Source organism: Rhinopithecus bieti, unplaced genomic scaffold (assembly GCF_001698545.2).
Source record: "Rhinopithecus bieti isolate Rb0 unplaced genomic scaffold, ASM169854v2 scaffold_31534, whole genome shotgun sequence".
NCBI classification, from domain to species: Eukaryota; Metazoa; Chordata; class Mammalia; order Primates; family Cercopithecidae; genus Rhinopithecus; species Rhinopithecus bieti.
Genome location: NW_016813557.1, coordinates 88,838 through 102,646, shown reverse-complemented (window position 1 = coordinate 102,646; position 13,809 = coordinate 88,838). Strand labels below are relative to the sequence as shown.

The 13,809-nt window shown below is 32.7% G+C and overlaps 1 protein-coding gene across 1 annotated transcript in view; it reads left to right on the top strand.

Annotated features, from left to right (window-relative positions):
- Positions 1–13,809, top strand: part of KIF18A (kinesin family member 18A) — a 93,162-nt gene that overhangs the window by 14,302 nt on the left and 65,051 nt on the right. The window contains exons 4-6 of the mRNA XM_017848579.1: positions 2,693–2,797; positions 3,454–3,564; positions 5,465–5,662. Of these exons, the coding sequence (XP_017704068.1) occupies positions 2,693–2,797; positions 3,454–3,564; positions 5,465–5,662 (414 nt within the window). The remainder of the gene's footprint in view (positions 1–2,692; positions 2,798–3,453; positions 3,565–5,464; positions 5,663–13,809) is intronic.

The following is a 13,809-nucleotide window of genomic DNA, read 5'->3' as shown; positions in this document are numbered from 1 at the left end:
TTTTTTTTTTTTTTTTTTTTTTTTTTTTTTTGGCAAAATTTCAAACTTAGAGAAGTTGCAACAATAGTATAAAGAACTTCCAGATACCCTTCACACAGATCCCCTATATGTTAACATTTTACTGCATTTGCTTTCTATGTGTGTGTATACATTTCATTCTTTCTGAGCTAGGTTGCAGACTTGTAAAAACAGGACTTTTTTTAAATAACTGCTAAATAGGTACCAAAATCAGGAAATTAGCAATGATACAATATAATTACCTGTAGATCTTAGAGAGATTTTGCTAGTTATTTCATTAATACAGTTTATTGTAAAAGAAAATTGTATTCAGTTGTGTCTCTTTAGTCTCCTTAATCTGTAATGTTTTGTCTTTTATGACACAGCCATAAAATTCCTCAGTTTGGATTTGTCATGATTAGATTCAGATTATGCACTGAGAGTAACACAAGCAAAGTGATGTCGACTTCTTACTGCATCACAAAAGGCTTAAGCCATTGATTAGTCCCCATACTGGGAATGTTAACTTTGATCAGTTTTATTATGCTGATGCCTGTAGAGTTTCTCCACTTCGAAGATACTGTTTTGCCATTTACAATTAGTAAGTGCTATGTATGTAGACAATGTAAATATTCCTTACTCCTCAAACTTTTATGTGTTGGTATTAGCATCCACTGATGATTGGTGACTGAACCAGTTACTATTATGATGGTAGATAGTGGTGATTTTTAAATTCCATCATTTCTTGTACATTTCTTTATTGACTTTCTACTATAAGGAAGAGCTTTCCCCGTATTTTATCAGCCTCCTGCATTTTTACTTTATTGAATATATTATAATCCCTTTCTGTAATCATTTTTTGTATGTTCAAATTGTGTAAGATTTGGCTAGTTGAGGCTTCTTCATGTTGTCTCTTGTGTCCTTTTGAAATACCCCATCATTCTTTGAGGCCTTCTACCCTCTTAATAGTCCACAAATGGCAACTAAGTGGCAGACACTCTAACTTTGCTTTCAAATAGTGTTTCAGAAACCAGTACAGAAACATAAAAACCCTAATTTCACTGCCTGTTTATTTCTGGCGCCAGAAATTTTCTCTGTTATTAACATCTTGTAGTTTGGTCCCTACTGAGAATTTCATGCAAAGATTGATTAAAATCATATATGTTGCTAAAAATTTATTCATTAGAACTTACAGATAAAAAAGAAGTAAAACTCATTTTCTTGGGTTAAGTGTGAAAAGAATTTTTCTGAACTCAAATTAGGAAAAGAGGGTGCCAGCATTCATTATTTCTTCCTTAGATCCTTTTTATAACTGGGACGATTTTGAAGTTTGGTTATTTTCACAATTTTTATTTTTTCTTTTAATCTGCTTTCATATTATTAATGATAAGGCAGTGTATAATATGCTTTTCTACTCAAGCTATGCACCAGAATTGCCTATAGATCTTTTTAAAAATAGACCTAGGCCTCACATTTTGGATACTTTAATTTAGTAGGTCTGGGGTGTGGCTGAGGCATCTGTGTTTTTTTAATGCTCCCAAGTGAGTCTCATACATAGACTAGCTTGAGGGCAATTATTCTAATTATTGATTTGATATGATTGAAGTGGATAAGGGGAAGCAATAGAAAAGTGCTGCTCATCAAAAAGATATGATTAAGAAGTATTTCTTCATATTATCATTTTACTACTTTTAGGGGTTTATTACATTCTAATGCCTATCATTCCTTGTAAAGAATTGTACCAGCAATGAATTATCACTATGAGCGACTTATTAGAACACAGAAGGAAATAACACAAAATAATTTTTTAGAGACTAAATTGTTATTTTTTTTTTCTTAAATCTTGTCAGTAATAGTTGTAATTGTCATTTGGTTAGCAGGTAATAAACTTTATAGCTTTCATAAATTCATAAAATCAGGCCAATAGTACTACATAGAAATGTGTGTTACTTATAAAAATTACTTTTTAAAAAATGACCAGAGATATAAAATACAGATGTGTATTCAGTATGATGCAATAGAGTGAAGCTATCTAGGCTCCAGTTCCTACTCTGCTAATACCTTTATGACCATGGACAAATCATTTAACCTCTCAGAACCTTAGTTCCCTCATCATTCAAATGGGTTTCCTTTTGAAATTTATTATTAGTAATTACATGTCAACATTAATGTAATTGAAGGATAATTGAAACAAATACCACCTGTCCTTGAGTGTGGGTTTTCTGTAACATTTAAGCTCCAAAATTTAAAAAGTTTAGACTACTTGGACATTGTGAAATAACAAATATTTTCCACAGTAAGAACCATGCCATCTTCATAAAACCTGCATTTCAGTTTCCCAGAATTTCTCCATACCGTGTGTTCCTTGTATTTCCTGAAAATAAGAAAATGCACTTCAGCTATCTTACTTATCTGTGTTTCGCCATAGTCATCAAGGCAGAAATAATGAGTGAGGGTATAATGACTCCAACTTTAAGTTTCAATTTCAAACCTAGGTAATAAAACTCTTCGATTTTCTGGAATGATAGAAAATTAATGGCAACATGAGATTGAAGGTATGAGGTGAATAAAAGTGAGGTGCTGCTTGTCTTTAGGATAAAATTCTAATAATTTTAAATCAGCAATGTATGTGTGATGTTATCACCTTTTTTTTTTTTTTTTACATCAATACTAAAGCAGTTCTTTTTATTTTAAGGTATATAATGAACAGATTCGTGACCTCTTAGTAAATTCAGGGCCACTTGCTGTCCGGGAAGATACCCAAAAAGGGGTAGTCATTCATGGACTTACTTTACACCAGGTATGTATATAAACATCTTTTTCCCTGTTAGAATAGCAAATGTGACTATTAAGCCATTTTCACCAGCCATGCACTTAGTTTCCATCTTGTTTGAGAAAAAAAATAAAAAAACTAATGATGTGCAGAATTTAAATGATTAGGGTGTATTTTTAGTGTTATTTTGTTTTAAAATACTGAGTGAGCTTTTTAAAAACATTCTTTAAATTTCCTTTTTAAATTTTAATCTACTTATGTATGTATGTATTTATTTTGTGACCGGGCTATAAGACTGGCTAATTTTTGTATTTTTGGTAGAAAACAGGATTTCACCATGTTGTTCAGGCTGGTCTCAAACTCCGGGGCTCAAGCAATCTGCCCGCCTTGGCCTCCCAATGAGTGAGCTTTTCTTACAAAAATCTGCTTGAACATTTAATGTCATATTATTCTATTTAACATAGAGACTAGACTCTGCTCCTGAGAAACTAGATTTTATCTTTTATTCTTCATATAAACACACACAGTACTAAGCAGACGAGACACAGTCAGTATTTAATAGGATTGAATTTATAGAAAACATTTTCTTTCACCTTTAAATATTTTTGTTTTTGAACATTTATTGAAAAATTTAAAGATATATTGCTGATTTTTAAATTTTTCTTCTGCTTAAACTTCTCCAGCCAAAATCCTCAGAAGAAATTTTACATTTATTGGATAATGGAAACAAAAACAGGACACAACATCCCACTGATATGAATGCCACATCTTCTCGTTCTCATGCTGTTTTCCAAGTAAGAGGGCACTAGACTATCACTCTTAAAATTGAATTTAAAATAAATGAAGCTAAATTCATGAATGATCATTTTCATATATGTGAAAAATATCTGTCTGTAGACTTCACTTGTCAGTACTTTTCTTACTTTGTAGCTTTGAGAAGTTTCTGTCACCAAGAATATTTATAATTCAGATGTTTAAAACAAAAATAGAAAATTTCTACCTTTGTAAACATACAGAAGGATAAAGTTGTAGTAATAAAAGTTGTTTTGTTTTTGCTGAAAATATTTAATCTTTCCAATAGATAATCTTATATTCGCAGTAAAATTTATCTCTATAAATCTAGACTTATAGAACTAATAATTTGGGAATATACTGATTCATCTTTAAAAGATTTCACTGTAAGGACTATGTAAATAGTTGCATTCCTTAAGGAAGTATGATTCAGTTGGCACAGTACCTTTTAGGAATACAATTCCAGAAAGACCTAAAGCATAGGTTAATACCTATTATTTCTTATAGTTTCTAGTCCTGTTAATATCCAAATGACAATATAAAGCTTCTTTTAGTATTATGCCATCTGAGATTCATCTTATAAGAAAGAAATTGTTATAGTTAAAAGAATTCATATTGAAGGCAATTAAACCATTCATATAGTCCCTAGTCAACAAAAATTTCATTTATCTTTTTTGTTCTTACCACTAACTCTTCGACTATTAATAGTCTTGAGAGAAATCTTTCTCTGTGAAACTGAGATGTCTCTGAAATATCTTAGATCCTACTTTATAAAAAATTTAATAAATGGGCTTTATAATTAAGTAATATCTTACCTTCCTCATCTTTTGTTTTCCACCTAATGTAGTTCAGATAATTCTTACAGAGTAGCTTAAAATATTTGAATAAATTATGCTTTACTAGGCAGTTGAAAATGACAAGTAGACTTTACTGTAGTCATGTGCCACGTAACGACATTTCAGTCGACAACAGTCCACATATACAACAGTGGTCCCATAAGATTACAACAGAGCTGAAAAGTTCCTATTCATCTAGTGATGTCATACTCATCGTAATGTCATGGTGTACCACATTACTCAAATGTTTGTGGTGATGTTGGTGTAAATGAACCTGCACTGCCAGTCATATGAAAATATAGTACATACAATTATGTACAGTACATAAGACTTCGTAATAAATGACTGTGTTACTGGTTTATGTATTTACTTTTTATTGTTATTTTAGAGTGTGCGCCTACTTATTACCCCAAAAGCAGTCTGCTACTTTCTGTTTACCAAGTCTGTTGATTTCATCATTTTCTCTTGTATTTGATTTATGATATTTTCACAATGAGGAAATCACCTAACAGTGCATTTTTCAGAACATAGCTCTGTTGTTAAGTGACGCAAGACTGTACTGCTTTTTTTATATATAATATTTTAATTATTAGGACATATACAAGTTTGGGGTATTAGAATAAATGTACTCTTCAGTTTGGATCAAGATTCAAATTCAACTTGTCTTGAGGGGCGACCTCCGGATAAATGCAAGGCATTCTGACCAGTAGCTTTGGTTTTTTCTTAGGAATGTTATTTCTATAGGACCTGTGTTTCTAACCATCACCTCTGATAATTCCGTGTTCTGGTTCAAGGGGTACCAGAATACAAATGGAAGTTTTGTTCTTCTATCAGGTCAAGAGTTATTTTTCCTCTGATACACATATAGAAAGTCTTTTCATTTTTGTATTTTTCTCAGCTATAGTGATTACTTCTAGTGCTCTTAAGTATCAATTAGATTATACCTTGTTCAGTTGTTTTTTAAAATGAAAATGATTTTGATTTTGTGCTCTATTAAAATATATATTTCCTTTTTAGTTTTGTTAAATCTTATCCTCATTTTTTTCTATCTTGTAATTTCAAAAAGATTTATTTGCGACAACAAGATAAAACAGCAAGTATCAATCAAAATGTCCGTATTGCCAAGATGTCACTCATTGACCTGGCAGGATCTGAGCGAGCAAGTACTACCGGTGCTAAGGGGACCCGATTTGTAGAAGGCACGAATATTAATAGATCACTTTTAGCTCTTGGGAATGTCATCAATGCCTTAGCAGATTCAAAGGTAGGCATTTTATGTCTATTTGTTAAATAGTTTGAAATATTGAACTAGATAAGAAAGATACTATTTAATATGATTTTGTTTTAAACATCTGGTATATATCACATTTCAAGAGTATATCAGTAATGTTAATATATACATCAAAGACCTCAGAAAACCTAGTGTATTAAAAAAACTGATTTTATTTCTTTTTTAATTTCCAGTTTTATAATCAGAATTGGTTAAATGGAAAGTAATGAATATTTTATGGTACATTCTCATCACTTACTTTGAACTTAGTTTTTAAAGTGATCATTTAATGATCACTACACAGCAAACATGATAATTAAATTGGCATGAAGACAAACTAACCATATTTTAGAAAAACTAAATTCTGTTGTTTGGTATTTTATATAGTATAAAATAGGGTTAAGTATTAAAGGGTGTTGATTTCTTTTTTTTTTTAAAAGAGGAATTTAAGTTATAAAACATCATGAAATCACCTAATAAGATAATGTTTACTAGATGCTTTTGGGCATATTTAAAAATAGTTTACATATGCCATATGCCAGAAGTGCTTACCTAGAACACACAACATAGATATTTGTAAAAATGACATCCTTTCTAAAAAGCTATAATACGGCAATTTAAGTTAAACCATCCTCAAAAGCTTTAGCTTGTTAAACTGTTCAAAAAGCTTATCACTGGTCATTACAGAAATGCAAATCAAAACCACAGTGAGATACCATCTCATGCCAGTTAGAATGGTGATCATTAAAAAGTCAGGAAACAACAGATGCTGGAGAGGATGTGGAGAAATAGGAATGCTTTTACACTGGTGGTGGGAGTATAAATTAGTTCAACCATTGTGGAAGACAGTGTGGCGATTCCTCAAGGATCTAGAACCAGAAATGCCATTTGACCCAGCAATCCCATTACGGGGTATATACCCAAAGAATTATAAATCATTACTAGAAAGACACATGCACACTTATGTTTATTGCAGCACTATTCACAGTAGCAAAGACTTGAAACCAACCCAAATGCCCGTCAGTAATAGACTGGATAAAGAAAATGTGGCACATATACACCATGCAATACTATGCAGCCATGAAAAGGATGAGGTCATGTCCTTTGCAGGCACATGGATGAAGCTAGAAACCATCATTCTCAGCAAACTAACACAAGAACAGAAAACCACACACTGCATAGCATGTTCTCACTCATAAATGGGAGTTGAACCATGAGAACATCACACACCAGGCAGGGCCTGTCAGGGACTGTGGGGTCTAGGGGAGGGATAGCATTAGGAGAAATACCTAATGTAGATTACAGGTTGATGGGTGCAGCAAACCACCATGGCACATGTATACCTATGTAAGAAACCTGCACGTTCTGCACATGTATCCCAGAACTTAAAATATAATTTAAAATTTAATTTAATTTAAAAAAAAAAAAAGCTTTGGCTTGTTAAATTGTTCAAAATGTTACCTTTTGATTTAGAATAAAGTATATTAAAAGAATTGGAGCAGGTGTTTTAAAAAAAAAAATTACAATTTACTGAAATGACATGAAGATTGCAAAAGCAAGATGTCTTTTATATTCTAAGTTAAAATCCCAAACTTGTAAGCAGACAACATGATATAGAGACAGATTTTGTAAACTTAAGCCATTCATAAGATTTTTGCCATGTGAACTAATCTTTAATTTTTTAATGACTCCAATTGAGTCGTTTGTGAGTCAGTGTTTAATGTATGTCTTGTACATGTAAAATCACTTAAAATAGCACCAGCAGTGCATATTTCACACTGTTTGGGAAAGACTGCTATGGTGGAAAGCATATTGCTACTGAGAATTGGGGGAACTGGGACCTATTTCTAGCTCTGTGAATACCAGCTTTGTGACCCTAGTCAAAGCACTTCACTTTATGCTTAGTTTCAGTTTCCTCTTCTGCAATATGAAAGATATACATTGGATAACATTAGGTTGCTTTTAGCTTAACATTGTAAAGAATCTGTTTTATATAAAAGTTCTACTTTCTGGAAAATTTATTTGTTACTTCAAAATCGGAAACAAAACTTAGCAACATTTATTTGTTACTTCTACTTCTTTCTTTTTAGGTAAAAGAAAATCTTGAAGTATTAGGTTCTTTTAGAACTCTATAGTGATTTCAGGAGAAATATCTGCAACATTGTAATTATAATTTATTTCATATCTTTATTAGATGGTTATTTAAGGAGAGAAGTAGCTCTAAGCCATGCAGAGTTCTTATTATTCCTCTAGTATGTTTGTATAGGACATCTGTTTACTTTTGTGTTTTAATTTTTTTCAATGATTGGAAATATTTTAAATAGACAATTTCAAATAGTTTTAGATTTACAGAAAAGTTACTAAGATGATACAGAAAGATTTTGTTAAATATGCTTCACACCCGGTTTTCCCTATTGTTAATTTTTTATATTAACATGGTACATCTATCACAACTAATGAACCATTGTTAATGTATTATTTTATTTTGAACTAAAGTTCATACTTATTCAGATGGAGATATTTTAAATATGATATTTGTTTCATATATTCACTGAATCCTGTAAGATTCATTGTCATCACCTCAATCACAAATTATAAGTCTGGACAAAATTGGGTAGTGCTTAAGTTCTTATAGTGAAGTGTAGGGTCAAGCCCTATGGGACTTGGCGGGTGTTCTCCCCGTGTGCGGAGAGGAGAGATTGTAATAAATAAAGACACAAGACAAAGAGATAAAGAGAAAACAGCTGGGCCCCGGGGACCACTACCATCAAGATGCGGAGACCGGTAGTGGCCCCGAATGACTGGGGACGCTGATATTTATTGCATACAAGACAAGGGGCAGGGTAAGGAGGGTGAATCTCCTAAGTGATTGACAAGGTGAAGCAAGTCACGTGATCATAGCACAGGGGCCGTTCCCTCTTAGCCTAAACAGAGAGACGGCAGCATACGTCAGTGTTTTCTTCTATGCCCTTATAAGAAAGATCAAACTTTAAGACTTTCACTATTTCTTCTATCTCTATCTACTATGAACTTCAAAGAGGAACCAGGAGTATGGGAGGAACATGAAAGTGGACAAGGAGCATGACCATTGAAGCACAGCACCACAGGGAGGGGTTTAGGCCTCTGGATGAGTGCAGGCAGGCCTGGATAATATCCAGCCTTCCACAAGAAGCTGGTGGAGCAGAGTGTTCCCTGACTCCTCCAAGGAAAGGAGACTCCCTTTCGCGTTCTGCTAAGTAATGGGTGTCTTCCCAGACACTGGCACTACTGCTTGACCAAGGAGCCCTCAAGCAGCGCTTATGCGGGCGTGATAGAAGGCTCACCTCTTGCCTTCTAGGTCACTTCTCACAATGTCCCTTCAGCACCTAACCCTAGATCCACCAGTTATTCCTAGGTTATATTAGTAATGCAACAAAGAGTAATATTAAAAGCTAATGATTAATAATGTTTATAATAATGATTGATAATTGTCCATGATCATCTCTATATCTAAGTTGTATTATGACTATTCTTATTCTAACTATTTTCTTTATTATACTGAAACAGTTTGTGCCTTCAGTCTCTTGCCTCGGCATGTAGGTAATCCTCTGCCCACAGTGAAGTGTTAAAAGTGGTAGCAGGTTTGCATTTAAATGTGGAAAATGACATTAGGTCTCTTTTTTTTGTACTTTCAGAGAAAGAATCAGCATATCCCNTTTTTTACATCAATACTAAAGCAGTTCTTTTTATTTTAAGGTATATAATGAACAGATTCGTGACCTCTTAGTAAATTCAGGGCCACTTGCTGTCCGGGAAGATACCCAAAAAGGGGTAGTCATTCATGGACTTACTTTACACCAGGTATCTATATAAACATCTTTTTCCCTGTTAGAATAGCAAATGTGACTATTAAGCCATTTTCACCAGCCATGCACTTAGTTTCCATCTTGTTTGAGAAAAAAAATAAAAAAACTAATGATGTGCAGAATTTAAATGATTAGGGTGTATTTTAGTGTTATTTTGTTTTAAAATACTGAGTGAGCTTTTAAAACATTCTTTAAATTTCCTTTTAAATTTTAATCTACTTATGTATGTATGTATTTATTTTGTGACCGGGCTATAAGACTGGCTAATTTTGTATTTTGGTAGAAAACAGGATTTCACCATGTTGTTCAGGCTGGTCTCAAACTCCGGGGCTCAAGCAATCTGCCCGCCTTGGCCTCCCAATGAGTGAGCTTTTCTTACAAAATCTGCTTGAACATTTAATGTCATATTATTCTATTTAACATAGAGACTAGACTCTGCTCCTGAGAAACTAGATTTTATCTTTTATTCTTCATATAAACACACACAGTACTAAGCAGACGAGACACAGTCAGTATTTAATAGGATTGAATTTATAGAAAACATTTTCTTTCACCTTTAAATATTTTGTTTTGAACATTTATTGAAAATTTAAAGATATATTGCTGATTTTAAATTTTCTTCTGCTTAAACTTCTCCAGCCAAAATCCTCAGAAGAAATTTTACATTTATTGGATAATGGAAACAAAACAGGACACAACATCCCACTGATATGAATGCCACATCTTCTCGTTCTCATGCTGTTTTCCAAGTAAGAGGGCACTAGACTATCACTCTTAAAATTGAATTTAAAATAAATGAAGCTAAATTCATGAATGATCATTTTCATATATGTGAAAATATCTGTCTGTAGACTTCACTTGTCAGTACTTTTCTTACTTTGTAGCTTTGAGAAGTTTCTGTCACCAAGAATATTTATAATTCAGATGTTTAAAACAAAATAGAAAATTTCTACCTTTGTAAACATACAGAAGGATAAAGTTGTAGTAATAAAAGTTGTTTTGTTTTGCTGAAAATATTTAATCTTTCCAATAGATAATCTTATATTCGCAGTAAAATTTATCTCTATAAATCTAGACTTATAGAACTAATAATTTGGGAATATACTGATTCATCTTTAAAAGATTTCACTGTAAGGACTATGTAAATAGTTGCATTCCTTAAGGAAGTATGATTCAGTTGGCACAGTACCTTTTAGGAATACAATTCCAGAAAGACCTAAAGCATAGGTTAATACCTATTATTTCTTATAGTTTCTAGTCCTGTTAATATCCAAATGACAATATAAAGCTTCTTTTAGTATTATGCCATCTGAGATTCATCTTATAAGAAAGAAATTGTTATAGTTAAAAGAATTCATATTGAAGGCAATTAAACCATTCATATAGTCCCTAGTCAACAAAATTTCATTTATCTTTTTTGTTCTTACCACTAACTCTTCGACTATTAATAGTCTTGAGAGAAATCTTTCTCTGTGAAACTGAGATGTCTCTGAAATATCTTAGATCCTACTTTATAAAAAATTTAATAAATGGGCTTTATAATTAAGTAATATCTTACCTTCCTCATCTTTTGTTTTCCACCTAATGTAGTTCAGATAATTCTTACAGAGTAGCTTAAAATATTTGAATAAATTATGCTTTACTAGGCAGTTGAAAATGACAAGTAGACTTTACTGTAGTCATGTGCCACGTAACGACATTTCAGTCGACAACAGTCCACATATACAACAGTGGTCCCATAAGATTACAACAGAGCTGAAAAGTTCCTATTCATCTAGTGATGTCATACTCATCGTAATGTCATGGTGTACCACATTACTCAAATGTTTGTGGTGATGTTGGTGTAAATGAACCTGCACTGCCAGTCATATGAAAATATAGTACATACAATTATGTACAGTACATAAGACTTCGTAATAAATGACTGTGTTACTGGTTTATGTATTTACTTTTATTGTTATTTTAGAGTGTGCGCCTACTTATTACCCCAAAAGCAGTCTGCTACTTTCTGTTTACCAAGTCTGTTGATTTCATCATTTTCTCTTGTATTTGATTTATGATATTTTCACAATGAGGAAATCACCTAACAGTGCATTTTCAGAACATAGCTCTGTTGTTAAGTGACGCAAGACTGTACTGCTTTTTTTATATATAATATTTTAATTATTAGGACATATACAAGTTTGGGGTATTAGAATAAATGTACTCTTCAGTTTGGATCAAGATTCAAATTCAACTTGTCTTGAGGGGCGACCTCCGGATAAATGCAAGGCATTCTGACCAGTAGCTTTGGTTTTTTCTTAGGAATGTTATTTCTATAGGACCTGTGTTTCTAACCATCACCTCTGATAATTCCGTGTTCTGGTTCAAGGGGTACCAGAATACAAATGGAAGTTTTGTTCTTCTATCAGGTCAAGAGTTATTTTCCTCTGATACACATATAGAAAGTCTTTTCATTTTGTATTTTCTCAGCTATAGTGATTACTTCTAGTGCTCTTAAGTATCAATTAGATTATACCTTGTTCAGTTGTTTTTTAAAATGAAAATGATTTTGATTTTGTGCTCTATTAAAATATATATTTCCTTTTAGTTTTGTTAAATCTTATCCTCATTTTTTTCTATCTTGTAATTTCAAAAGATTTATTTGCGACAACAAGATAAAACAGCAAGTATCAATCAAAATGTCCGTATTGCCAAGATGTCACTCATTGACCTGGCAGGATCTGAGCGAGCAAGTACTACCGGTGCTAAGGGGACCCGATTTGTAGAAGGCACGAATATTAATAGATCACTTTTAGCTCTTGGGAATGTCATCAATGCCTTAGCAGATTCAAAGGTAGGCATTTTATGTCTATTTGTTAAATAGTTTGAAATATTGAACTAGATAAGAAAGATACTATTTAATATGATTTTGTTTTAAACATCTGGTATATATCACATTTCAAGAGTATATCAGTAATGTTAATATATACATCAAAGACCTCAGAAAACCTAGTGTATTAAAAAAACTGATTTTATTTCTTTTTTAATTTCCAGTTTTATAATCAGAATTGGTTAAATGGAAAGTAATGAATATTTTATGGTACATTCTCATCACTTACTTTGAACTTAGTTTTAAAGTGATCATTTAATGATCACTACACAGCAAACATGATAATTAAATTGGCATGAAGACAAACTAACCATATTTTAGAAAACTAAATTCTGTTGTTTGGTATTTTATATAGTATAAAATAGGGTTAAGTATTAAAGGGTGTTGATTTCTTTTTTTTTTTAAAAGAGGAATTTAAGTTATAAAACATCATGAAATCACCTAATAAGATAATGTTTACTAGATGCTTTTGGGCATATTTAAAATAGTTTACATATGCCATATGCCAGAAGTGCTTACCTAGAACACACAACATAGATATTTGTAAAATGACATCCTTTCTAAAAGCTATAATACGGCAATTTAAGTTAAACCATCCTCAAAAGCTTTAGCTTGTTAAACTGTTCAAAAGCTTATCACTGGTCATTACAGAAATGCAAATCAAAACCACAGTGAGATACCATCTCATGCCAGTTAGAATGGTGATCATTAAAAGTCAGGAAACAACAGATGCTGGAGAGGATGTGGAGAAATAGGAATGCTTTTACACTGGTGGTGGGAGTATAAATTAGTTCAACCATTGTGGAAGACAGTGTGGCGATTCCTCAAGGATCTAGAACCAGAAATGCCATTTGACCCAGCAATCCCATTACGGGGTATATACCCAAAGAATTATAAATCATTACTAGAAAGACACATGCACACTTATGTTTATTGCAGCACTATTCACAGTAGCAAAGACTTGAAACCAACCCAAATGCCCGTCAGTAATAGACTGGATAAAGAAAATGTGGCACATATACACCATGCAATACTATGCAGCCATGAAAAAGGATGAGGTCATGTCCTTTGCAGGCACATGGATGAAGCTAGAAACCATCATTCTCAGCAAACTAACACAAGAACAGAAAACCACACACTGCATAGCATGTTCTCACTCATAAATGGGAGTTGAACCATGAGAACATCACACACCAGGCAGGGCCTGTCAGGGACTGTGGGGTCTAGGGGAGGGATAGCATTAGGAGAAATACCTAATGTAGATTACAGGTTGATGGGTGCAGCAAACCACCATGGCACATGTATACCTATGTAAGAAACCTGCACGTTCTGCACATGTATCCCAGAACTTAAAATATAATTTAAAAATTTAATTTAATTTAAAAAAAAAAAAAGCTTTGGCTTGTTAAATTGTTCAAAATGTT